This window comes from Coenobita brevimanus, chromosome 57 (genome assembly GCF_032717465.1).
Source record: "Coenobita brevimanus isolate Jiangsu-jjx chromosome 57, ASM3271746v2, whole genome shotgun sequence".
Classification (NCBI taxonomy): Eukaryota; Metazoa; Arthropoda; class Malacostraca; order Decapoda; family Coenobitidae; genus Coenobita; species Coenobita brevimanus.
The window spans coordinates 26512862-26540361 of record NC_137010.1 but is presented as its reverse complement, the minus strand read 5'-3'; the positions used below and the strand labels follow the sequence as shown (position 1 = coordinate 26540361).

Sequence of the window (27500 nt, the reverse complement as noted above, 5' to 3'; positions counted from 1 at the left end):
ATTATTCTTCGTTTTAGTTTCTCTCAACTACCTCTTCCTTGCCAGATTCTGCACAAGCCATGTTAATCTTTTCAGTGTGATACTGCCTTCTGTACCTCTCACTGCTCCAAGACAATTTGCTTCAGCTATTACAAGATCACCCTTTTGGTGAAGGGATTATCACAACCCCCTTAATCTTTTCACTACAAAGGTCTGAAACTCGAAGAAAATCGTCAAGGTGTGGCAATAAATAACTAAATAAAAATAATGTAAGATGTTGAAGGAGTTAATAATTCTCTACGATATTTTTGCAGTCTACAGTGTGTCGGTATTAGGTAAATCGAACATGGAAGAGAGTGTAGAGGCATAATATGCAAAATAATGTTCTTAGGAAGAGGTGGTAGTAAGGGTGTAAGAATGCAGCCCATCAACAGCAACAATACACATGATTCAAAACAGATGCACATGCGATTCAAAACAGCAGCACACTTATCATACAAAACAGCAGCACACTTATGATTCAAAGAAACAGCACACTTGATTTAAAACAACAGCTCACACATGATTCAGAGCAGCAGCACACTTATATGATTCAAACACTAGCACACTTACAATATAAGTGATTCACAACAGCAATACACTTACAGTATATAATTCAAAACAGCAACACACTTAGAGCATCTATGATTAAAAACAGCAGCACACTTATACGAATCAAAACAGCAACAAACATACGAGTATATGAATCAAAAGAACAACACACATGGTTCAGAACAGCAACACATATATGATTCAAAACACACCTCCCAAACTCACACGAAATACGCGATATAGAGAAATTTTGGAGAGCGGAGAGTAGAGCGACACACGAGCGGACCAGCTGGCCTTGAAACACACACAAGGTAATGTAAGTCAAGGTAGAAATGCTGTGGGAAGTCAATGTTAAGTCACTGTAATTAGTCAGAATTACGTCACAACACACACACACACACACACCTGGTTAACTCAGAATACTACATGGGACTCATTCTCGCAAACCCTTTCATTTTAAGCTATCATTCAGTACTTAAGTAGTACACAAAACAAGACAAAGCAAGTCAATGTGGAACTGCAGAAAAATCGATGTAAAGTTACAAAGCAAAGCAAGTCATAATATCATGTGGGACAACAGCCTTGAGATAACAAATCAGATATCTGAAGTCAGTGCGACAAGGAGGGGAAGTCAGTGTTTGTCAGAATGTTGGTAAAGTCGGGTTATTACATGAAACTGACTCACAACACCGTTCAGTCCAAAAAGAAGCCTTCAACAACACTCAAAAAATAGCACTGGCCAGGTATGTCAGTAAGGCCTGTATTCTTGTGAGACTAGAAGGTTCCCAGGCATTTCCTCCTTTGTGATGACGTGTATATCACACTTTAATAATCCATGTGCTAAGTATGCATTTCTTCATACTGGCACGGTTCATATCAATACCATACTGAACCATAACAACATGCCATTTTTAAAAATAAAAATAAAAATACTGGTATGGGAGACGCGTTACTAAGCTGCATAAGCTCCTGAGAACGTGGCCTCTTATTAATTCGTTTTTGCGATAACATCTTTTTAATAGCCACAGCTTGCATATAAAACAAGCTTGGAAGTAAGCTTGCAAGGAAGATGTGCAAGACAGCCAGATAAACCAGGAAAATAAGGCCCTTTGCCAATCAGTCGGTCATGCATTACCCACAGCACTCGACAGCTCACCACACTGGGAACTGAAGTCACCCGTAACCACACACTAGCATGACTTGTCAATCTGGCGTTACCCAAATCAGTCAAGAGTCAGTCTAGTGTTACATGAATTAAAAGCCAATTTAGTTACCCAAGACAGTGCAAAGTTCCCCAAATGTACCTGAGTCCCGTCAAGAGAGCCATGAGAGCCAAAACTAAGATTATAAACTTACCCACGTGCTTAGAAATTACCCAAGTAACTCGAAAGTTACCCAAAAGAGCTAAAACTGGGACTGGAGTTACCCAAGTCAGTCCAGAGTTACGCAAGAGTCAAGAGTTACCTAAAGACTGGGTCAGTGAGAAAGGTCCGCAGGTCTCTGATGAGTCGCTTGAGGGTCAGTACGGGCAGGTAGGGGATCAGGTCAAGCAGGCTGGGGCGGGGGGCCTGAGTGGGGAGCGATGGCGGGGTGGGAGAGGGGATAGCGTCCGTGGGAGTGTTGTTGGAGTGTGTGGGGTCAGTGGGAGGAGGAGTGAAGGCAGTGGAAGAGGGGGCTGAAAGGGAAGAGGAGGGTGTGGGAGGCGTGGATGGGGTACCGTAATGTGGAGCTGGGACACTTATGTTTGTGGAAGGAGTGGAGAGAGTGGAAGAATGGGTGCAGGGTGTGGGTGTGGAGGGGGTGGCATGCAGTGGTGTGGGCGTTGGGATGTCTGTGTGGGTGGAACGAGTGTGGTTAAGGATCTGAGGGTTGGAGGGAACTGCATAAAGTGGTGCGGGTGTACCTGAGTGGATGTGGAGTGGGGAGCTACGAGTGGAAGAGGGAGGCGAGGTCTTGGTGGAGAGAGGCGTGGGGGAGGATGAGAGGGTGGGAGGACTACAGGATCTATATGTGGGAGAGGTAGAAGGAGATAAGTGCACGGTAGACAGGGTGGGTATGGAAGGGATGTAGTCAGGAGATAGAGTTACTATGGGAAAGGGGTGAGTGGGAGTAGGTGAAGGGTGTGGAGAGGGAGAGGGGTTCGTAGGTGTGAAAGAAGGGGACGAGGATGTGGAAGACGGGGGTGTAGGAGAGGGTCGCGAGTGAGTGGGAAAGTCATGTGAGGGTGTGGGAGAGGGATGCTTGGGAGAGGGAGAGTCATGTGAGGGAGTGGGAGTGGGGGAGACAGTCTGGTGTGAGGTCAACGTAGCGGGGTCAGGCGCCCCTCCCCCGCTTGACCCTAAAGTCCGTGGGAGGTCAACCTTTCTTGATCTGACTGGCATTTTCATGTCAATTCGCCTTATTTGGCGCAAGACAAACTGCAGCTTCAAGGCACGTCTGAAGGCCGACTTGAAGGAGGAAATGCGACGTCGTAAGACCCATTTCATCATAAAAGTTGAAGGTAAAATAACCCTAAGTCGGTAAGGAAGCTTAAAATGTGGGTTTGGTAATTTCAGACGCGCTGAGCGCCAACTAACTCGTCGACTGGATACCAGTTTCAACCGGGTTTTGATTGGTAATCTGAGTCGTCTGCGTTTGATGTGGGGTAATTTGAGAGACAGCTTAGGTTCCGGAGTGCTTGCACTGGTGGTTTGCCAAGTAAAGCAGAGCCACGTTCGATTCCAGGTAGTGGTAGGATTGGCTGGGCAGTGGTCGCCTTCCTTACACGCCGAGCAACTGGAATTTGAAGCCTCAAGTGAATCCTCCTTGAACCAGGACGCTACTTTGTCCCAGAAGCTAGAAGTAGATGATGGTGAGGAATCAGTCTTCTCCAAGTTCAACAATCTCGAGAGGAATTTGGTGGCTCCCAGACCACAAAGAAGAGACCACAGGGAGGTGTATGTTGTCTCTTGCACCTCCTCGGGTCTCAGGGTCGTTTCGGAATAAGCATGTATCGCCTCGTCAGCAAATCTACATTTCTTGGTCGTCACTTTAGTGTCTCCCAAGGAATCTCTCACAGTTGTTCCCACTTTCCTACAACCCACAGTTTTTCCCACAGCTCTGACAACTCTCTCACTAATCTCGTCTCTCATATATTCTTTCTCATCTCTGGCACAATCATCCTTGTCTCTTACTGACTCGTATTCGTCCGTTATACTTTCGGACTCGTCACTTTCAATCCTCTTGCTCTCTCGCCCAGTCTCCCACCACTCCTCGCTCTCTCCTACATCCTCGCTCCACTCACTCCCTCCCATAATCTCGCCCCAGTCCTCGCTCTCTCCGACAGCCTCGAGGACGATGAACTCCCACCCGGAGCGCAATCCAACCTCGCCCTCGTCAAAAATCGCCTCGTGAATCGTCCTCCTCTCGCCCCTCCGTTGGGTTTCGCCAAATTCGTCATCGGTCTCGCTGTCATCGCTTGTACTGTCGCCCTTCCATTGGCGTGTCCCTATCTCTTCACTGTCTATACTGTCACTGAAATCAATCTCGTCCTCCCGTCCAACTGTTCCAAACTCGTCCATCTCGTCACTGTCCAATTCGTCAATAAAATCAAGCTTGCTTTCCTGTGGCACTGTTCCCAACTCGTCCACTTCTTCACTGTCACTTTCGTCCACACATTTAAATCTGTCTTTTTGTCGGTCTGCCAATTTGTCATAAAAGTCAAGCTCATCCTGTCCCACTGTCCCTGGTTTCTCTTCGCTGTGCAGTTCAGTGCAATCAGCTCTGTTCATTGGACGTTCTGTCCACATTTTTTCTCTAACCAATCTGTTCTTGTTACCAAGCCCATTCCTTCGTCGTTCCGTCCCCAAAACGTCCTCTTCGCTGTTCAAATCATCTTCCTGACGGTCCAGTTCGTCCTTCTGACTCTTCAGATCGTCCCAACAAGCATTCCCACTTTCCCTTATTTTTTCAAAAATCTCGTCCTCCACCTCACTGTCAATTCCATTACTACCCTCCAGTCGTTCTCTATCTCCGGTCGTCTCATGGTCGCTATCAGGACGACGGTCGAGGGATGTCGTAGTGTCGTATTTGCCTTCTTTGCCGTACAGGTCATTCTCTAGGGTCGTCGGGTGACGGGGGGTACAGGAGAAGGGGGCTCTGAACCAATCGTGGGCCTGGGAAAGGGAGGGAGTGGACCAGGAAGAGAAGGATTTGTTTTGGTCAGTGTCTACGAGTCGACCGGTCACGCTGTACAGGGCCCACACCATCCTCACCGGTGCACTTAGCACACTCCAAAATGACAAACACAAGACGGCACGGAAAAAAAAAAAAAAAAAAAAAAAAAAAAAAAAAAGACTTTTACAACACAAAACGCAACGAACAACACACTAATTCACACAACACGTAACCGCCACGGGACAAACTTTTATCACTGGAAGACAATACAAAAACACGACGAACGATCCAACACAACACGAAAACGCCACTAATACACTACAGCACTGCCAACGCAACACAAAAGACACCTCGAAACATAATAAATCACTCCAACACCAAATCAAAAAAAAAAAAAAAAAAAAAAAAAAAAAACAGCAGGACTTCACACCACAACACAAAAACGCGAGGAAGCACACAGCGAACCAAACACAAAAAAATGACCCCACCAAACAAAAAATGACCCCACCAATCACTGTTACGGCACACTACAAAACGGGCCTGATAACTGTACCATATCACACGTGGACTCACAGCTATCAAACAAAAAATAAAAACAACAAACTATTAGCGCCGGACACACCACTATGATAATCACAGAACACACCACCTGCACCACAGACACACTCCACCAGCACCATCACGCAACAAAATATTAGTAGCAACAAAAGAGCAACACTCGTGGTCGTACATGCTTGGGACCATCGGATCAGGTGTAAATAAAGCTCACTCCTCACACGTGACCGCACCGTCGATAGATACGAGCGACCTCCACGGTGCCTCGAATTTTGAAAGAAACTCGAAGAACAGGTGGGGGAGATATAAAAACAGGTGTGGAAGGTGTGGAGACAGGTTTGGAGGCAGGTGTGTAGGGGGCAGGTGTGGTGTTGGAGAGAACACTAGTACTGCACCGAGCAGTGTCAAGCGGTACACTGACTCGCGCTCGCAGACTGCAACCAGACCTCCCTCCCTATCTCCCTCCCCCCCTCCCCCCCCTCTCTCTCTCTCATTTTCCTGCCTCCCCCACTCCCTGGCTCGCCTACAATACCCACGCCTACATTACTTGAGGCAGGTGGGTAGGCAGTGTAAAGCACGAAGGCAAGGACACGAGGTAGGAAGGGGATAGCAAGGACAAACAACTATGGAGGGAAAAAAAGATCAGAGAAAGATAAACATTCAGAAGAAATGCATACATATCGAAAAATATATACATATACTACAACATACATACATGCATGCATACACACATACAAACGAACATGCATCCATATACATAAATAAATGAATACACGCTAGACTGGTCTCAATAGTGGTAAAAATCTGCCAGACTGAGAGACTTAGGAAAAAAACACTACACAGGACTTTAAATGAACGCTAGATATACAGAAAATATTAAAATTTTTACCAGTTAGATAGCTTTTAAAACAGCTTTTAATATGACTAAATTTAGCGGGAAAAATGCAACTTTAGTAACACTGCTAGCATGAATCGTGACGACTAATGGAAACGTGCCAAATGTCGCTTTTTCACTTAATTATTGTTATTGACCTAAAACAAATAAACGTTAAACTTAACCAATACAATCGCAAGATTAGTTTTCGTTTACACCATAATGTTTGCAGGGCAGGCAAAGACTGTTTCCGTCTGCTAACTCCCAATCAAGTGAACGTTGCCAAACCCAGGGAGTTCGTCCGAAACTTAAAGAAATCGAGTCATCACTTATTTGGGCGAGTGTACATACGTACGGCACATGCATATTCATATACTATATGACTTTACAGAGAGAGAGAGAGAGAGAGAGAGAGAGAGAGCAAGCACAAGAAAAATAAAGCGAGTAAAGAAATAAACAAGAAAAGAATAGCTAAAGAATAAAACACAAAAAGGCAAAGGATGAGCACACAAGGGCAACGGAAGTAAACATGAAAACAACAAAGGTAGGAAATGAGCTTCAAACAAAGACTCAAGATATGGGGAAAAATGAAACAGACAAAACAGAAGAAACTAAGAAAACAACGAAAAGAGAACATTAAAATAAGAATTAAAGGAAGGGCAACAGTGAAACAATATTAACATTCTCAGGATCCTAGAACACATCCTCAACTTAATATAAATAGTTTGACGTCAAATGCAATTGCATATTAAAGCTGTTCCAATCATGAGAGGGTTATAGTTGACAGTACTGGCACACAGAATCCTAGGGCTCAATTTAGCTGGAAGATTATACTATGGAAAAAAAAGGGGGGAGGGGGACCTGAAAACCAACGCAAGGCAAAGAACACGAAAGTGGGTGAAAATTAAAGAATTCTGACAATAAAGACGGATGACCAAGAGACTCACATGGTTTATTTGGTCTGCTACCATCTATTATAGTTCTTTCACCTTAACTTGGCCCAAGTCTGCCCCTTTTGCAAGCAATTTCACGTAGTTCAGTGTCAGAAAGAGACAATACCATGACTCAACATTATTTCCATAGCACAGTCTAATGTTATAAAGCTCAGGATTCAATATGGGGAAATGGCAATTTTGCGCCAAGTAATGGGTTTTTGTAACCCCAAGCTCATCTTAATGTGAACCCAGCCAACTGCAGGTTGAAGCTGCTTTTTGCAGTCCACCATCCTCTTTGCAGAGAGGAAGGGAAGCAGCTGGAGGACGTTTGTATAACCGAGCAACTGAGCCACCTGGCTATATTGGTGCGCCGCGGGAGGGCGTCCATTACCAGCACCAGGCCTCGTTACATATTTATCTTCCATAATATACCTTCACGCCTTCAGAATGATATCTTCTTTTATATTTGCCACTACCGAACGATTTACTTTAACCCATGTGGTAATGGAGTTACAACAGCATTCACTACCGCCAACCGATTTCATTCAGCTTAGACGAGATTCCTTGAAAAGACTTGAGTTCGTTATAGTAACCCAAACCTCCTTAGTAAGATTACGCTTTTTTTTTTTTTTTCTGGTACCATCAGACAATTTTTTAAGCAAACCTCCTTTGTTAAAAGATAAAACCTACAATGCGACGCTTTTTTAAAATTTTATTCTTGCTACCTCCAGATGATTTTATTCAGTAAAGGTTACCGTATCGAACTGCTTAAATTAAAATACAGCCTTTAATAATCTCTTAACCATGAGAGGTTTTTGCTGAGCTGAATACAATAATTTAAGATGTAGCATGAATGAAAAATATTAATAATAAGTGAAAGGGCTAATATTCTCTTTTACCTCATTAACAGCCTACTAATATTAACACAGCATACATGAACAACACACACGGCAACACTAACTTGCCATATACAGAAATTAACTGGGGAGGAACAGGTGATTTAAGAAAGATTCCTTACCCTAACAAGAATATTAAACCCTTCAGTCTATTTCCATTTTAGTTTTGCTATCGATCAACAATTTCATTCAGTCTGGGAGTTTCTCTCTCTATCTATGTATTTACTTATTTTTTTTATCAGCTACACTTGGTTACACGGACCTGTCATTAACCTCTTCAGTACGAGGGTGCTCTTAGTTGAATGAAATCGTACAGCAGTTTTTTCAATACAATGAAAAATACATCATCGACCTGAAAGGATTGCCATAATATACACTAGTAAGGAGGAGGTAGTATAAGGAAGCCTCCTGTTCCAACGACGATAAGGCCCACAACAAACTAATAAATACTAGGGCCATGGGAGGACAGGGACATAAAAACATATAAACATGGGCAAGGTAATGCAGGAAGGCAGTGAGGAAGGGGTATGACAGGAAGGTTAGACAGGAAGGCAATGAGGAAGGGATAAGGCAAGAAGGCAATGGGGAAGCGGTATGGCAAGAAGGCAATGGGGAAGGGGTATGGCAAGAAGGCAACGAGTAAGAGGTAAGGTAAGAAGGTTAGGTAAGATAACAGGGTAAGTCAGTGAGGAAGATCTAAGATAGGAAGCTAGGAGGGAAGGCAGTAAGGAAGCGGCAAGGCAGTCAGGGCAGGCAGGAGAAGAAAGAAAGGAGGAAGTAAGGAGAAGCAAGGGTAGGGCAGGGCAAGACAATGAGGCAAGAGATGAAGCAGGAAGGCAGGAACACGTCACGGAGGGAGGGAGGAGGTGAAGACGGTGAAGGTTTGTGTTGATTTCATAGTGCAGAAATTTGTTCAGAGAGAGGGAGAGAAAAAAAAAATACTGATTCTCAAAATATACACAATTAGTACATGGGTAAAAATGATTAAAGTACGTAAAAAAAACTATATAAAGAGAGGACTGGATGGAGACAAATTATACTAATAAATAGCCTACAGAAATAAAGACTGAGAGAATTAGCCTCGTAACCTATTATTCCTTTAGCTACGTTCACTTTCAATTGGCATATATAAATTATGTTTTGGAAATCGTAAGTTTTTGTATTTCGAAATTCAGTTCGCACTGTCGCTGCTCTTTTGGCTTGTATTTGCGCTCCCCTTCTCTCTCTCTCTCATATATATATATATATATATATATATATATATATATATATATATCTATATATATATCATTCCCCCTTAGTTGGAGGAGGAAGGCTGAGGTAAGAGTGAAGAGGAGGAGGACGAGGGGGGGGGGGAAGGGCAAACACTATTTTTTTTTTTCCCTCGAATGGATGACGATATTTAAATACACATACAGGTAAAGTATGTAGCTAGACAGAGAGCTAAATTCAGCTAGCCTAGATGCCTGCCTAAATGAACCTGTTGTAGGCTAACTAAACCTAGCAACTCTCTAACCAAATCTGTCTAAGCCTCACCTAGTCTGACTTAAACCAGGCCTACAAGCTAACTTTGCCTAATCTAAGTTAACCAATCCAAATATTAACTAACTTATCCTACCTTCACCTAATCCAACCTTACCTAACCAAACTTTAAACTCACACCTGACCTAACCTAGCCCAACCCAACTTTGCCTACCCTCGCCTCACCTGACATTACCTAACCTAATCTAGCCTAAACAAGCCATTCCTCTAATCTAAACCTAACCTTCAGCTAAGCTAACCACCGTCAGTTCTATATGTGACTAACTTTATATAGCCGGTTCACTCTGCCAACTCTGCCTCGCCCTCACTCCTAACACTTCAAGCAACTCTTCCTCTATCATAATTTCCAACATATTAACACACTCAGTACGATCAAGTCTCTTATTCCGTTCTTGGTACCTCCAGATGATTCTACTCAGCTTGGGAATTACTTTTCGAAGTGGATGGATAAAACGTTCATTAACTCCTCAATTTGTCAAGTGTCAAGTTTAAATGTACAAAATTGTAAGGCAGCAAGAAATATTCATGTAAATATGACGATATCGTAGTTGAGGGGTAAACTAATATTACGATACCATGCATGATAGATGTAAAATAACATCCAAGACAAGAATCAGTATATTACGTAGTCTCCAGCTAATGAAGTGCATCAAGATTCCAATAAGTAGATTCATCTTTGATCAGACACACAAGTATGATACAAGTGATCTTTTATGGGTCCAGCAAGATGTACGTTAGGCAAGACTGAAATAACACTGATACCAGACGAGTAAAATACAACCAGAACAGCGAGGCTGTTTGCTGCCGCACCCTTCGAGTTCTTGCCCAAAAAAGGGTCAAAAAGAACCTAAAATGGCCCCAGCAACAATTTAGTTTGTCTAGAAACTAGCGACAGAACAAGTCCCGTGGTACAACAGAGTGGGCTGGTGTGTGCTTAATGTACGATCAATATAAACACTTATTTCTATGACAGGACCTTCAATCGGGGTGCCTCTGAGAATCATGGATAGGGGTGGAAGCTGCAAAGGACTAATTCATAAAGACTCCATCACCTCAGTACTTTTAAATCAGTGATAAAGCCGTTGCTAGGCCGGCCCCTTCTAACGACGGTCCGGGAGTTACTGTACGCCAAATAAAAACATTTGTATTTAAAAGAAAGAGTGAAAAGTAATTTATGTCGGTTGGTCCATACATTGCATCTTCTAAGGGATTATTATACTTGGGAATAAGACAAAGATAGCAAAGAAGGCTTAGAGAGAGAGAGAGAGAGAGTAAATATAGGGAATAATTTATGGCGAGTGGGAGACAAAGACGGAGGGAGAGTGGGAAGAGTGTGTGGACAGGAAGGAGAGGAAAGAGAGAAGCAAGGAGAGATGAGTGGGGGGACGGAGGTGAGGGAGGGAAGGGGAGAGTGAGGCAGGAAGGGAATGTTTACTCATAGACATGGAGGGAGAAAGAGGGAAAGTGGGAAAGACTGTAAGGCAGAGAAAAAACAGAGAGGGGGGGAGAAGGAAAGGAAGAAGGGGCGGCCAAGGAAGGAATGGTGACTCATGGGCGGAAGGGGAAATATATAAGGAAATAAAGGAAGGAGAACAGAAGACACGAAGGAAGAACTGAGTAGGAAAGAGGGGAAGTGAAGTACAAAAAGGAGGGGGGGGGGCGGAGGGGAAAGGGCTACGAAAAACCGGAGGAAAGGAAAGAGCCATGGTTGCTGACTGACTGACTGATAATACATTAAAAAGATCCTGGTACCCATGCAGGTGGGAAGTAGGATCATAACTCCATGGAGAGACGCAACTGACAATGGGAGGAAAGAGGAACGGGAGACGGAGGGAGGGAGGGTGGAGTAAGAGAGAGGGAGTGATAGTTAAGGAGAGAGAAACTGGGAGAGAATTCAGGGAGACCAGCCTTAGGGAGATGGGCAGGGGGAAGTGGAGGGAGGGAAGGAGAGTAAGAGTACAAAGTACGAAGTAAAGAAAACTGGATCAGATATATTGGTGCTTTTCGAGGCTATTACTATGATAGCTATTCGAAAACAAGCACAAGAGAGCAAGGAGGGTTGAGGCAAGAGACAGAGGGAGAGAGGGTGGAGAGAGGGTAGAGGAAGGGGAGAGGGAGGTTGTGAAAAACTGGTGGAGAGACAAGAGGGAGGGAGGGATTAGAGGGGGAGGGGGGGAAGGAGAGAGTGTGGGTGAGGAAGTCACAGGTGCGCCCGTCTGACGTACGAGTGTCTTGGGTGGGTAAGAGGAAGGTCAGGGAACAAAGACAAAAAGAAGTGAGATAAAGGATGATAGAAAGATGGCAACGAGAAGAGTGATGAATGAGAATAAGTAAATATGAACAGTATTGTACAAAAGTAAACATAGTAGCATTGGACCTGTTGCCACTCCTGCAGCTAAAAATAAAGAAGTGAATTTAATATAAAAGAGAAAAATTTACAAACAGCTCAATGGTAGGCGACAGTCTTGTCGCTTCACTGAAGTGCTGCTGATGCTGAGACAGTCCCTCTTCTTGGAGGCTTTGTCGTCCTGAATTACACATCCCAAGCACATCACTGCACACTCAGCTGATATTATCACAGTTCAGTGCTAAGATATCAGTTCCCAAGTGGTGGCTTGTGGAATACAGTCAGATGCATTAAAAATCAGAGTGGCATTAAGTGAAGCGCATCTCTCCGACAAGGGCAACGTAATTTACAATCCACTCTTCATAATGGGTTAGGGTTTCTCATCACTGATTTAGTTTCGCAGAAAATGTTCTCTGGATCCAGAATCTGTAACACGATTCAGATCAGTCTCAAAAGTTAACTGATTGTTCCCTAGGACATGAGCTATCTACCCACCAAATTTGGTCCAAATCTCTCAATTAGTTTTTGAGTTATCCTGCTGACAGACAAACAAACTAAAAAACATCGGTCCCAAATGTCAATCGATTGTTCCCTGGGACATGGGCCATCTACCCACCAAATTTGGTCCAAATCTCTCTCTTAGTTTTTGAGTAATCCTGCTAATAGACAAACAACCTAACGAACAAGCAGGAGTGAAAACATACTCTCCTTGTCGAAGAGAGCTACAAAACAGTCAAACAGATATACATGAGAGAGAGAGAGAGAGAGAGAGAATGTGTGTGTGTGTGTGTGTGTGTGTGTGTGTGTGTGTGTGTGTGTGTGTGTGTGTGTGTGTGTGTGTGTGTGTGTGTGTGTGTTCTCTTAAAGAGATGAAAGTAAAGAGAAGGGGAGTGAGTGTAGGAGGACAGGAGAGGTAAAGTGTGTAGGTCCTGGGGGAAAACCTCAACTGGGGGATGCCTTCGATGGAAGGTGGAGGGAGGGGGAGGGGGTCCTGACGTCACCGGGGATAGGCGGGGCGTTCAGGGACAGGAGGACGTGCATGTAATATTCTAGGAAGAACTACGAGACCAAGAACCGGATGAACTTGGCCAGAATACTTAAGGGTAGGTTTGTGACGTATTTAACATGGACATGATGCAAGTTGGTTTCCTACGCTTTGGAAGGGTCCTGGATAGAAGGAATGAAATGGTTTTGACGAATACACTAGGAGGAAACAGAACAAAAATCCAGGCAAAAGATATATAATTAGAGCTAGAACAGAATACGGAATGCAGGAGCTAGGAATTAACAAAATGTCTGTATCTGTCCGAGGTTGGGTTAGAACATAAGAACATTAAACATAACAGCAGTTGGACCATGCTTAGCAGGGCCTGTCAAAGATTGTGACAAGACTAGGAGAATAAAGACTTAAATGAATGAGTGCTTCTCATTCTGGGATCCTAAGAAGCTTCCACGAAAATTTCCTAGTTTATAGGTTTACCAGACGCAGATTTCATTAAGACCTCTCAAGAATACGAAAAAAAAAAAAAAAAAAAAAAAAAGAATAGTTTTGGCTAAAATGTCGTACGGAAAAAATCGATGACAACTTCTACAGCAAGGTTCGTCTTTACCCTGACTGCCTTTTGTTTATGGCCATGTCTGATAATTATAATCAGCTCGTGCTTCCCACTAAAAAAAAAAAGTGAACCCAAACCCACATTAAGTGAAGTAATACTATCTATCTATCTATTTATGTATATCTATCTATCTACATAACAGAGTTACTGTCATTAAATAAGATTGCCAATATTCCCAAGAGAATGCAAGATGGTCTCCAGCTACAGTACACTGACATGTTTTTGTGCAAAATCCCATAATGATTAAAGAACATATAAAAACATAGGACCTCAAAACTAGCGTATTATATGGTATAACGTTTGACCTCATAAACCCTTTTAAAAGACAAGAATAATGAAAAAAATAAGCGTTTGGAGATCTTGGCCCAAGGTACAACTATGCCAAGTTTGAAGCAAAATGGTGAAGAAATAAGGAAATGGCGCCAAAATGAAAAGACATTTGGAAGATAGAAGAAACGGAGGAAGTGTACAGACCTATGGAAACTTTTTATCCAGTGGGTGGGTACGAGGACGTTTGAACCTATTGTTATCCTTAACTGCGGTCTCTTTACTCAAGCCTCCATCTAAACTAGCTCATCTAATGCTTAATCACCACCTATGAAAGAGGAAATGAAGCCTTCGATAATTAAAGTTCTCTTGGAACAATATGAAGACCAAGAGAAATATCCGTTCGCCCACCGTTGTTTGCCTCCCCCCCCCACCCGACACACACACACACACACACACACACACACACACACACACACACACACACACACACCGTCAACAGAGCTCTACGCTCCATTTACAAAATGCTACGTCACAGCTACATCCTGCTACCCCTGCGTATGTCTGGTGTTTCCCATATCCCAGATAAACGAGCAGCAACGTGCCGATGCGAAGGTCAAGTCTTGGGAACCTGGATGAACTCAACAGAGAAGAAAATAACTTGGAAAGCAAGATGAACAAGTGCAAAACAGGACTGTCCGCTTTGCCCTCATGACAACTAGCAGTTAGCAACTCGTACAAAACCCACTTGTTCATATCAGGTTCTTCGCACCTCCAGATGTGGTGGGGTATGGGGGTTCACAACCCACCTCAGTAACATCAGTGTGCGGGGGGGGGGGGATGCAAGGATAAGGGTTGAGAACCACTGGCTTACAATAAAACGAGGTTAGGTTAGGTCATAAAAATTCTGGTAAGGCTAAGAACAAACCAAGTCAAGTCTGATTAACAACTGCCATACCCAGTTAGAACAGGATATGCTAATAAGATTCGGCATGATTACTTTAAGAAGGACAAGGATACATTTGGTAAACTTACTACTGCTGGACTACCTTGGGATGATTAAGGCAGTGAATCAATTGAACAAAGATTATCTTCCGTAAGGATGCATTTAGGTAAATTAAGTCATTTCGGCTAGACAGTAATTTATCTCAGAGCAGCAATATAAACACAGCCTTAACTCCTCCAGTTCGATGACCTTCAGAGGGCTTTATTCAACTAACGGACCAACTATCTTATTGAAGGGGATGGTGAAGGATGTATGGAAACCCTCCAGTCCGAAGCCCATGTTAATTAACCTGAATAAAACCGTCTGGGGATAGCCAAAATATCAACCAATAAAACAAGTCCTGTGATTCTGTGCTGTGGATGAAACGTGAGGGTAAGGTGAATAAAACAGTGAAGGCAGCCACAGTGAAGGGTCAGCAGGGCAAGGCAAAGAGCAGGGTGAAGGTGGAGGTGAAAGCAGAACATCCTGCCTTACCAAGTTAACGCCTTCACTACATTTCATGTTTGTCCAATAAAATCGTCTGACGTTATAATGAGTAAAATATAAAAGACGTCAAGGAAATGAAGGGGTTATTGGAAACTGCTTATAAAGTCCCTTCTATGAGATCCATCCATCCATCCAACATCTAATCCTACGTTGCCCCATGAGGAGCGTAGGAGCCCGGGGCTAGGAAAGTTGGTCCTGGCATTTAAGATGAGTGACCAGCCTCACTCATCCCTGAGTGGCATTACGTGAGCAATAAACCCCAATCACCCCTTGGAAATAAACCTTCACCGGCTCAATCCGACTGGAGCACCTTTATTACCCACTAAACCACCAGGAGCCAAAATTTGGTTATATGGTTACCACCCAGCGTAGTAAATGGTTTCCTGGTGTACAGGAAACCATTTGGCTTGTCACTCAGTGTAGAGTCACCCACAGGCAAAAGGAAGGGGAAAGAATGAAGGAAAGACACAAGATGGAGTGTAAAGTCACCCGCAGGCAGAAGAAAGATCCTTTAAAATCGTTTGATGGTACAAATTTGGCACTTCTTTTCATCACTCTCTTACAAGGCCATTCTTAAAATATAACCGTTAGGGGGAGGGAAAATCGTATAAGTGGGTTAACATATACCCTTCTACACTATCCCCATCTCATACTCAAAATGCCTCACATCCTCACTTCACAATTTCACCTACCCTTCTCCGCCCCTCGCCCTCTCCAATGCACCCCCCTCCCCCCCGTCTCGCTAGCACCTGGCATATCTTCAATTATAATCAAGGTCGAACATTAAATCCTCGCTCACTCATGGCCACTTTATATTATCCTACACTATACAACAATTTCTGAACAAAAGAGCAGTAAGAATTTAATGTAAAAGCTGAAATCAATAAAATATTTAAAAAAATAATTTAACTTTGTGTGTGTGTGTGTGTGTGTGTGTGTGTGTGTGTGTGTGTGTGTGTGTGTGTGTGTGTGTGTGTGTGTGTGTGTGTGTGTGTGTGTGTGTGTGTGTGCGTGCGTGCGTGCGTGCGTGCGTGCGTGCGTGCGTGCGTGCGTGCGTGCGTGAGCGTGCGCTCGCTCGCTGTTACCGACTGCTCCTGACTCCACTCACAAAGACACCTCGTCAGCTCTGGTACCGCAATCTCAGCACAGATACAGCTATATCAGTATTTACAACGTTACAGTTACCATGCTGATTCTTTGATTCACTTGTTAATTCACTGCCAGTTGTTTTATCAACTGACTTTAACTGCTGTCTAACCTAGCCTAATCCATCCTGACTTTACCAGTACCGTTATTGACTAAAGTTTACTCTACTCCATTCTAACCCAACGTAACCAACACATTATCTGGTACTTATATCTACTCTAAATTAAAACTAACTCTACTCAAACTTAACCAACTATTTTCTACAAAACCCAAATCCATCAACTGTCAGATACACCAGACTTAAATTTTACTCCACTCAAACCTTACACCAACACTTTTCCCACATACCTACCCCTCATTGGGCATAACATTTCACTCTCATCCATAATTACTCTACCCCCACTCGTCCTAACGTGCCTTATCCTACCTAATTTCACACCATCTCTTGCTCTTACCGACCATACCCTACCCTGATCTCACTTGACATAACCTCCCCACACATCCTCTGCCAAGCCTACCTAACCTACTTGACACATCCTAAGTTGTCTAATATTACTCAACCAAACCTAACCAGTCAAACTTAACCTAGCTTTACCTTACCTCTCTCATCCACGTACTTTCACCAACACCTACCGTTTCCCCGTATACACAACCCCATATACCTCCTAAGCAAATAGTTCTGTACCCTAATCATGCTGTAATATGTATGGTTACAAAAACTGGCGTTCAGAACTGACTTCCCAATCCACAAACAACCTGACCTCCTGATAACCTCTGTAATAATTTTTCAGGTAGTTCACCAAATGCTAATTGAACAAAAACTTTGGGTACATGGGGTGAGTTTTTTGTATTGCTATTAATGCTTATTTTCATATCTTCCATATCAGACTTGTATTTTGGTCTTCACAGCTACTTTTTTCTTTCTATTCATGTTCATATCGTCGTTAATGTGGCGCGTTGCTAAATCATTCACTATGGAATATCTCCGGCTGTGGCAATCAGCAAATAAATAAATAAACGAATAAATACATAAATATAAATGTTACTGGATACAAAACACACTCGAAATAAAGATGCTAACAGGGATCAGTACTGTATTAAGTTTGGTTGGATTAACTAAGATTCATCTGGTTTGGATTTAATTTAGAAATTTGCAATTAGATCACAACACCATGGAATATCGAGACTAATAAAAAGATGCATCTCTCTCTGTCTCTGTCTCTGTCTCTCTCTCTCTCCACCAAAAGAACTAGCTCAAGCACTGTAACCTGAAGGCCTGAACTTGAAAACCGTCTTCCCTCACAGAGGGCGGGCGGGCGGAAGTGACTGGAGGAATGTTGATGGTAATGGTGGTGGTGGCTGGTGGTGGTTCGGCAGATGTGGTGCCAGGGGGTGCCAGGTGGAGTCCATAACACCACTAACACCATCAATACCACTCTCCTACCTTCAACCATATCACACTAACACAATCATATCACACAGCTGTCATTTCCTTACCACTAACGCTAGTATATCACATAAATATCCAAATCTTATCGCTAACACGCTCGATACACGACTAACACCACTAGCACCATTAATATCACCCTATTAACTCCAGCCATATCGCAGTAACACTATTATATCACATGGCCATAATTACCACGCTGCCAACACTATCATATCACATCCATATCTCAGCGTCAACACACTCAATACATCAGTAATATCAATAACACCATCATACCACATAGTCATCGTTATCACACCACAATCGTATCACACAGGTAGCCTATCCACATCTCAGCGCTAACACATAATTCACCAATAACATCATCATCACGCCACTAACACCATCGGTATCACGCAGGTAATACTATTCACATCACATAGCTATCAGTACTACACCACTATCAGAATATTCCAAAACCACCACAAACACCATCATCATCAAACCAATAAATCAAAACATCACTAACAGTACCAATATCACCCATACTCGCCATCCATAGCACATACGGTAACGGGAAATATCACAACTAACACCACCAATATTGCATCGTAACGCCATCATCAGCTGTCACACTATTAACAACACCAATCACCGTCAACACCACCAGTAACAGCGCTAAACCACTACAACAACATGACACCATTACATTAGTACATAAATCCACCATAATAGCACTCTATCACCACCACACTAACAACACTATAACACAAATCCACCATAATAAGACTGTATCACCACTACACTAACAACACCATGACCATCACACCATGAGCGCCATCAATATCACACCGCTACATAACACCACATACTGACATATCACCATTAACACCAGCACATTGCATCAGAATTCTACAGCCACATCAATATATCACTATACTCTTTTTACCTTAACTTGGCCTGGATTTTTGTCCTTTTGCATCTTATTTCACGTAACTCAAAGCAGAAAAAGACAGTTCTATGGCTCGACATCTTTTCCATAGCACATTCTTATAATTAGCATGTGTGTTAATCTACTGTTACAACTCAGCAATCAAAATGGCCAGACGTCAATTTCTGGCCAGGTTTGAGAAAAAGAGAACAGCTACACCACCGCCGTAATATCAACAGCATCAGTACAATTACGCCTTTTACATTTTACTCTCTAAGAGTCTACGCGCTTGCGCCCGGTTAATACTTCCTCCCGACTCATACCCATCAATCAGTGTTCATGTTCAGAACTGCTTCAATCGTTACCTGTCCACAACCCGGAAACGAAACTGTTATCTTGAGTTCACTGACTGACAGTTCTGTTACTTGTTTCTTTCGTTCGCTTCTGCTACTTGTACCGGTATCTGATGCAATGAAATAATAATAAGTAAATTCTAGGTCGGCAACAACCAGAGTGAGCTCAAAACCAGGACTCATAACTAAGTTTACGTAGATCTGAGTCACTGCTAAGTATGCAAATCTGCGTCCGACAACATGCAATTTTCTCCTAATTTACGCATCGTCCCAGTGACTATCTTTGCCCGATGATCTTTTCTGCTGGTGAAGATACGAGGCTGTTTAACAATAAAAAAGGCAACAACAAACAACACTTACATTCACTTCTACACTGAAAACTAACATTACACCACCACAAAGTCACAACAATTAGCACAGTATGGTTAATTCAAAAGTGGTTGTGACACACTAAGGCACTTATTATATGAGAAACCAACGAAAATAGCATAAACGGCTTTGCTCCAAAATAACTGTAAAACAGAGAAAAGGTATGAAGAAACAAACATGATGAAAAAAAGAAAAAAGAAAAAAGGCAACGCTACGCTGTTGCAACCCTCCACTTGACCATGCACATACCCCCAACTCCCTGCACACCTACCCAAGCGCATAACTGCCCTCCCCCCCCAATCTTTTCTTTTAAAGGTGGGCATAAGGAGAACGCCTTGAGAACACATAACCTGGACCCCTTCAGATTCCCTGCACAGATCGCATTGGAGTCTCTGGATTTTTTTTTTTTTACTTTTTCATTAATGAACAAAAACCTACTTAAGACATAGCATGGTACCTATCAAAAGACACCACTTCACAATAAGACATGACTATGTGAAATTCCATGACTATATAGTGAATACTTTCCGAGTTCTGGTCCGGAAACAAAATCTCTACGCCCGGCCAGCCACCCTGCCGCCCAACTCTACGGACGGACACCTACTGATCCCAGTGATAACAACACCTTCCTCTGACTGTCAGGTGCAGGGTAAAAAAAAAAAAAAAAATGAGAAAACATTTAAAAAGATGGCGTCCGTAAGTTAGAAAGATAACGTATGATTAAAGTGATGAAGGTAAAACTTCAGGAAGTACGTCAAGGAAAAGGAAAAGCATGAGGGAAGAAAATCGAGGTGGTCAAAATGGAAAGAATGAAGAAAAGTATAGAAGAAAGATGGTAGGAATGAAGGCAAAAGGGTCCACACAGCAATCGCGAGAGAAATCCACCAACTGATACAACTGGCCTACATTACACCCCGTCCTCTCCCATCCCCTCCCTCCCTCCCTCCACCATTCTCCCCTACTCCCCTTCTCCACCTTTCTCCTCTGGCCAGCCATCTCTCCTGGTATTACGTCCTCCCCTCCCCATCTTTTCCCTTCTCCTCTCTGGACTATGACTTGTTACTTAGACACATTCAGTGCTGCAATGCCGAAGTGAAGGCTAAGTGCAAGAGTGCTGAATTATCCCGCCGGTAATCGTTTGGAAGACGAGGAAACACTCCCCCCTCCCTTTCACCACAGCCCATATTGCAGCTTCTCTGCGTTGTTTCAGAGTGATTTCGAATTTCGATGTTATTATCTGTCTGTCTCTCTCTCCCTCTCTCTCAATATATATATATATATTCCTTCTTCCTTCCCCTTCTCAAACATGCATACATACAGCGCACACACATACTGATGCACAATTTCACATAAATCCATATATATATATATATATATATACTGTATACGTAATCCATCTGTTAACTCTGGCTGCTACACATTCTAACACGCACATGCTACTTTCGTTTTTTTATGCAATACACAATCACACGCGCACACATTTTTATACACATAAATAGATACCCACACACATAAACAGAACGTACTCCGCCTCAGTCAACAACTGTCACCTATTCTGACACGAACGCATGTTGGCTCTATAAGTGTACACACACACACACACACACACACATTAACAGATACGCAAACACAAAAATACATACCAACAATAAAGGCAATTTTCAGTCTGTCTTTTCACGATCTGAATATGATACACAATTTTCATTCAAGACTAGTGTCTTTCCAACGGGACCCAGAGTTCACTTGTAAAGTAAAAAGATCCTCGATAACAGGCAGAACCAAATATGGAAAGAAAAAAAAAATGCCAGTCTGGGAGCTTAGGTATGTCTTTTTCCCACATACACATTGTACATTACCTGTAACGTCAACCACTAAATACAACGAGCTTTCTTCAACACTAGCATCCCCTTGATAATATCGTCAGAGAAAACGTAGCGCTGTGAGTTGCGACGGGGGACTAAAGAGACGCCTTACGAAGGTGGACTAAAAGATTCCGAGAGCTTGGCGAACATCCCCAAAGTATTTGCGCATACCTTCCTCCCTACCCCTCAGTTTATCTCTATTCCTGCTCATTCGCTTATTCTTTCTCTCTCTCCTTAAACCTGATTTTCATCGTGCACCTATAATACTACCTATGTTTAAACAGTTACAATTCTGTTTCTCCACTAACCCTATTAAAAGCAGTAACTTCACAAAGAACTTTCTTTCACCAAACAACATACAATTAAACTGAGGGAAACCTTGCCCCTTATAGTGTGAAAATTTTCTCTACGGAGCAGCGGTCTCACTCTTTTGTTCAGATGGGGGATAGCCCTCTGGAGGCTTAACACTACTGGGGAGAAGTGTTCCCCCTCAAAATAAGTAAATTTAGCAGGAACAAAAAACTAGTCCTTAAGTGGCTGTCGTTCTTTGGGGAATTAACTAAGATAGCTGTTAACAGTTCCTTCCAACTGCGCTTTTTCTTTTCGGTTTTCCAGCGCAACGCATGCAAAATAATCACTGCGATCTTTTAATGAACTAGGCTTCCCCTCCCTCTTTCCAGACACTAACAATCTGCCACCATACCAACCCTTCCAACTCACTGCCTCCATCAGCACTCTACCTCTCATTTCAACCTCGGATACCTACACACACTCCAACCTTTCCCTTTAATTCCCGATCCCTGCCCTCCATAACCCACCTTCCCTTACTCTGCCTCCATCTTTTTCCATCCCCTCTTCCTATCTTTCCTTTGTCTCTACCTATCTCATCATTCTCTCAATCTCCATCCTGACTTTCCTAACATCTCTTCTTATCAGCTTCCTCTTCTCAGTCTATACCAACTTTATCTTACTATTTATCTATATCGACTTTCCAAATCTATCTTTTTTTCATTCTTCCCTCGCTCCTCTATCATCTCACTCTCTCCTCTACCTTCATCCCACCCTTCCCTTGGCCGTACCTTTCCCTGTGCCCTAACAAGCCAATATACAGCCCAAGTAAAGGAATTTCGACGCGTATAATTAAATTACCTCCCTCCCCTATCTCAACCCTCCCTCTTCTTCTACCTCGTACTCTTTTCTCTCGTTTTTAAATTCCCTCCACACATTCCTCCAGCCAATTCTATCCCATCCCCTTCCACCTTTCCCCATTCGTATCTCTGCACTCCCTTCCATCATTACCCTCCCTCTCCCCTCTCTTCTTCCTCCTCTGCGCCTCTCTCATCTGTAGCCCAGTCCTCTGTTTCTGAACTCCCATTCCCCCTCTTCCTTCCCTCTTCCTTGCATCTATTTTCTAATCTCCTACCTTCCTACCTACCCCAAACTCCCGACAGCGACCGTGCGGGTACCAGTCTCCCCAGCGCAAACAAACTATTTAAACAACTGACTGCTGCCTGGCTGGTTCAAAAGATGCCACAACAACAACTATAGGCTTAACAAGGTCGTTATGGTACCATTCTCGGTTGTTGACGGAAATCTGGCCCCAGCAGAATTAGGTAAGCGGGTTACTAGGACTGACGAAGCGATATGGATCAATTCAATAACGTATCCACGTTGGTAACAGTAAATTATGTCGAGTTTGTTTAAAATGTCTATGGCTACCATTCTTTGCTACACCAATAAGGCCATGATGTGTGTGTGTGTGTGTGTGTGTGTGTGTGTGTGTGTGTGTGTGTGTGTGAGAGAGAGAGAGAGAGAGAGAGAGAGAGAGAGAGAGAGAGAGAGAGAGAGAGAGAGAGAGAGAGAGAGAGAGAGAGAGAGAGAGAGAGAGAGTGTTTTGGGGGAGGAGGCGATGTAGAAGAGTAAAAGAAACAACAAATGCAAACTCTCATCTATAAAAAAAAAATAGATCCCCATATACTTAACCAACCTTCACGCCCCAGTAAAGATCCCTTCAGTTCGAGTCATATTTCCTCCCCGCATGCCAACAGATCTGCAACCTTGGCCTGAGGAGGAGTGAGGGGGGGGGGGAGAGCGCTAGCCCCCCACCCTCCACCCGGCCTCCATCCTTAAACTGAGGTTGTTTTGGCACCGGCGCTATGTGGATCTTTGGCACCACTCACTCTCTCTCTCTCTCTCTCTCTCTCTCTCTCTCTCTCTCTAAATTCACAACATTTTGCTCTCACTCCCTCTTCACACACTACTGGATATCAGAGTAACAACGTAATACACTGTTTTAGCTCTCTCTAATTCTGACACTATAAATTATTATTGTGATCTTAATCTCTCTCACACACTCTGCTTTTGATACATTCCTCTTTCTCTCTTTCCTTTTCTAATCTCTCTGCCGCCACAACACAACACCCCTCGTCTCTCTCACACACACACACACACACACACACACACACACACACACACACACACACACACACACACTTTCTTTAATCTCCCTCAGTCTCCCCTAAATACCTCTTACGCCCCCTCTTTTATCTCACTTACCGCCCTAAAAACTCTCTCTCTCTCTCTCTGCCACTATACGTTTTACTTCTTTCTTTCACCTTCTCCCTCTTTCTTTTTATCAATATTCTCTCTCCTGCTCCCCCTGCTCTTCTTCCAGCTCTTCATTTCCTTCCACTTTCACCCTCACTTCTCTTTCTTCCACTTTCATTCCCAAAGCAGCATCACTATGATCATCACCTTTTTTCGCACTGCTATACACGGAATGAGTTTGATCCAGGGAAAAAGGAAAACACACGTAATTATGAAAATGTACAGTGCCCAACAAATTAACACCACACCTTTCTTTGTACAATTTGGAAATAGGCGTTAACTGGATGATTTGGGGCCAACCAATATATTTAGGCTAAGGAAATGAGTGTATCTGGCACAGCTTTTCTATTTTAGCTACAAAAACATCAGTAAGTTAATGATTTTAAAGCAAGAGTATTTTCGACTGGATACTATTTCTCAAACAGGAAGTATTGTGTTCTAGACTTTATGTAATGCACTAAACAATTATTATTACATTAATTTATTTCTCGTGTTACAATTATTATCCTTACTATTGCCTTTACTGCATGTATTATTATTATCGCCATTATCAGTAGTAGTCTTATTACTATCATCATCAATACGATTTTTATTATTATTATTATTAATATTACATCGATGGTATGATTAACGAGTGAACGAATGTATGACTGATTATACTTCCTCCAGCGTGTGTGTTTTCACGTTCAAGTATCGACTCAGCATTCTCTATATTTCAGTCAATAAACGCCATCTTTCCTTCAGAACTTTATTTTTGTTCGCATAGAAAACTCCGTATGACTTCTTCCTTACGATTTACACTGCATATCATACCCTCTTAATCATCGGTTTTTAAATTTACGAAGCCTCCCTAAGTCAACGAGAATGGCCCACAGACTCACGCCACAAATATAGGCATACCCCAGTCCCGGACATTCTCCACATCTTCACATCACTACACCATCATACAGCATTAGAGTCATCATCATCTTCCTTATTCCTCTTCCAAACAAATAGCATTACTCATCATCATGCCCCTCACGGCTGAGGGGTCACACTATCGTGACCATGAAATAGGATACAAAAATCCACACTGGCATACGAAAAAAGATGTATTCCAAACAGTTTCGGCGACAGCTGTTGGTCTGTAGATCCACTGAAGAGGGCGACAGCTGTTGCCGAAACTGTTTGGAATACATTTTTTTTCGTCTGCGAGTGTGGGTTTTTGTATCCTATCATGTCCCTCGTTGCTATTGTTTTGCTACCACAGTCTGTCTGATCAAGCAGACCCATCAACCACAGGCACGCAACCCCTCCCCCTCGTGTAGGGTCCTCCCGTGCAGTGAACCAATGTTCCCATGTCGCTGACGACGCCTCGCCGCAGTAAGGTGGGGGAATTAGTGTGGTGTTCTGGTTCCTCGGTGGATGTCGCATTTGCGTCTCTCCACCCAGTTAACAAGGTCACCATAGTAGGCTCTCCTTATTTAGCTATATGATTACCAATACGCGTAGGAAATGGTTTCCTGAGTTACTGGAAACCATTTGGCTTGTCACTCAGTGTAGAGCCACCTGAAATGGGAAAATAGGAAGAGAGGAGGAAAGACACAAAAAAGAATGTCAAACATGAAGGAAGTGGCAGGCAGCAGTACATTATGTGAGTGGATATTGGGTGTCCCTACCTACCACCATCTACGGAGGGGTAAGTAGGTGCCAAAAATATGAACAGGATTGCGAAATGTAAAAAAGCATTGATGAACAGAGTGAGCGGTGTAATAATTATGTCAGACATGCATTCACTCACCAATTGAGCAAGACTTCATCTCTCTCTCTCTCTCTCTCTCTCTCTCAGACCACACCATTAGTGACCCTACTGTAAAGATATATGGGACAACTATGGCCACTGTCGCGCGCCTGTCATAATCAACGCCATCATAAATACTAACTCCTATGATTTGTAAGGTTGGTTGCTTCGAAGTCTTACTAGGGCTGCATGTTCCTTTACGCATTCAGTACGATGGGGTCTATTATATTTGGTCTTACTGCCGCCAGACGATCTATTTCACTTGGGGAGGCCTCTGGTGGTGATAGGGTTAATATCCTTGAGCACCATAATGTCCTTTTAAAATCTGCTCTTTCAACTGTCTGTAAATTATAATCAGTATAGGAAAGTCCCACTCCATAGAAGGGACTGAGCCTAGTTTACAACTGAAAAGAACTTAAGTATTTGGAATGACTCAGTGGATTAGTGAAACAACACAATATCCGAAGCACTTGTAGGATTGTTGACTGTCGGGGTCTCTACACCGCATAACACTCAGCTGCTGACGTGCTGGGGAAGATAACTGGCTCTGCGGGCACACTGAATGCAGAGAAAAGGAGGGTAGAGGTGGAGGGGAAAGTAGGGGAGACGTGGGGCAGGAGGACAGAGAATGGTAGACAGGACGAAGGGGTAGGAGACGCAAGGGATGAAGCGGAAAGGAAAAGGGAGCACGCTAGGGAGGTAGGAAACCACTCCAAAAAAAGTGGATGAAAAGGGTGGGGAAAGAAAGGTAAGAGAAGACGAAGACAGAGAGGACAACAGGAAATAAAAAGCGGTACAGGGGAAATGGGAGAAAAGAACGGCTGTAAACGATGGGTGGGAAAGGGAAGAGTCACCGGAGGGAAGGTGAAGGGAGAGGAATGGAAGTAAAGAAAACTGGAGAAGAGAAAGGAGGAGCAAGGTGGGTGGGATAGAGAGATAGAGGAGCGGACGGAAGAAGTGAGGAGAGTAAAACTGGAGAGGAAGGGTAAGAAGGGGGAAAAAATTAACGGTAGAGAAGAGAAGAGAAGAGTAGAGAAGAGATGAGTGAAGAAAGAAGGCAAGGGTTGGCAGACTGACTGATTAAAGAAACATTCTGGCAACATACTAGCAGGAAGGGAAGGAGTTAGGCGAAGGGAAAGGATAAAGGCGAGAAAAAGAGAAAACAGAAGACGTTGACGAGGCTGGAAATAGTCAGGCAAAGGGAAGGCAGGCTGACGGGGACACGGACATTTTGTCTGACAACAAAACCCATGAACTAAGTTGCTCAACATTTACAGTCAAATTCATTTATGGAAGCATCTCCCTTTTCTCCACCCCTCCATTCCTCACATTTACTTTCGTCTCCCCGCCCTCTCATATTCTTTCCCCTTTCCTTAATTTTTTTTCCTCTACTTTCCTTCACTTCCCTCTCCCCTCCCCTTAAATTCCTTCCTCATTCCACCGTTATCCTTCCTTCCTCTCCTCTTCCTTCCTTTCCGTTCCATTAATATTCTTTCTTTTCTCTTAATTTCCTTTCCTTTCATTTAATTTCCTCTCCTCTTCTCCTCTGTCCTAAAAGTCTGTTATCCAATGTTCAACACAGCAGAAAGTGCGGGTATACAGTGTGTGGTGGTGGTGGTGTGATTAAGGATGCAGCCAATGTCCGGGACCGGGTATGACTATATATGTGGCCTGAGTCTGGGGTTTTGGCCGTGTAAGTGATATTTAGAAGGCAGGAGTAAGAAGGCTCGATGCTTGCATACAAAGTCATGGAATTACTCGTACAAAGCCGGCC

At 43.2% G+C, this 27500-nt stretch overlaps 1 protein-coding gene across 1 annotated transcript in view; it reads right to left on the bottom strand.

Annotated features, from left to right (window-relative positions):
- The window catches only part of LOC145401944 (uncharacterized), a 148633-nt gene that overhangs the window by 106584 nt on the left and 14549 nt on the right, over positions 1-27500 (bottom strand). Inside the window, exons 3-4 of the mRNA XM_080274051.1 lie at positions 21000-21020; positions 16315-16343 (exon numbers count right to left, since the gene is read on the bottom strand). Coding sequence (XP_080130177.1) covers positions 16315-16343; positions 21000-21020 — 50 coding nt within the window. The remainder of the gene's footprint in view (positions 1-16314; positions 16344-20999; positions 21021-27500) is intronic.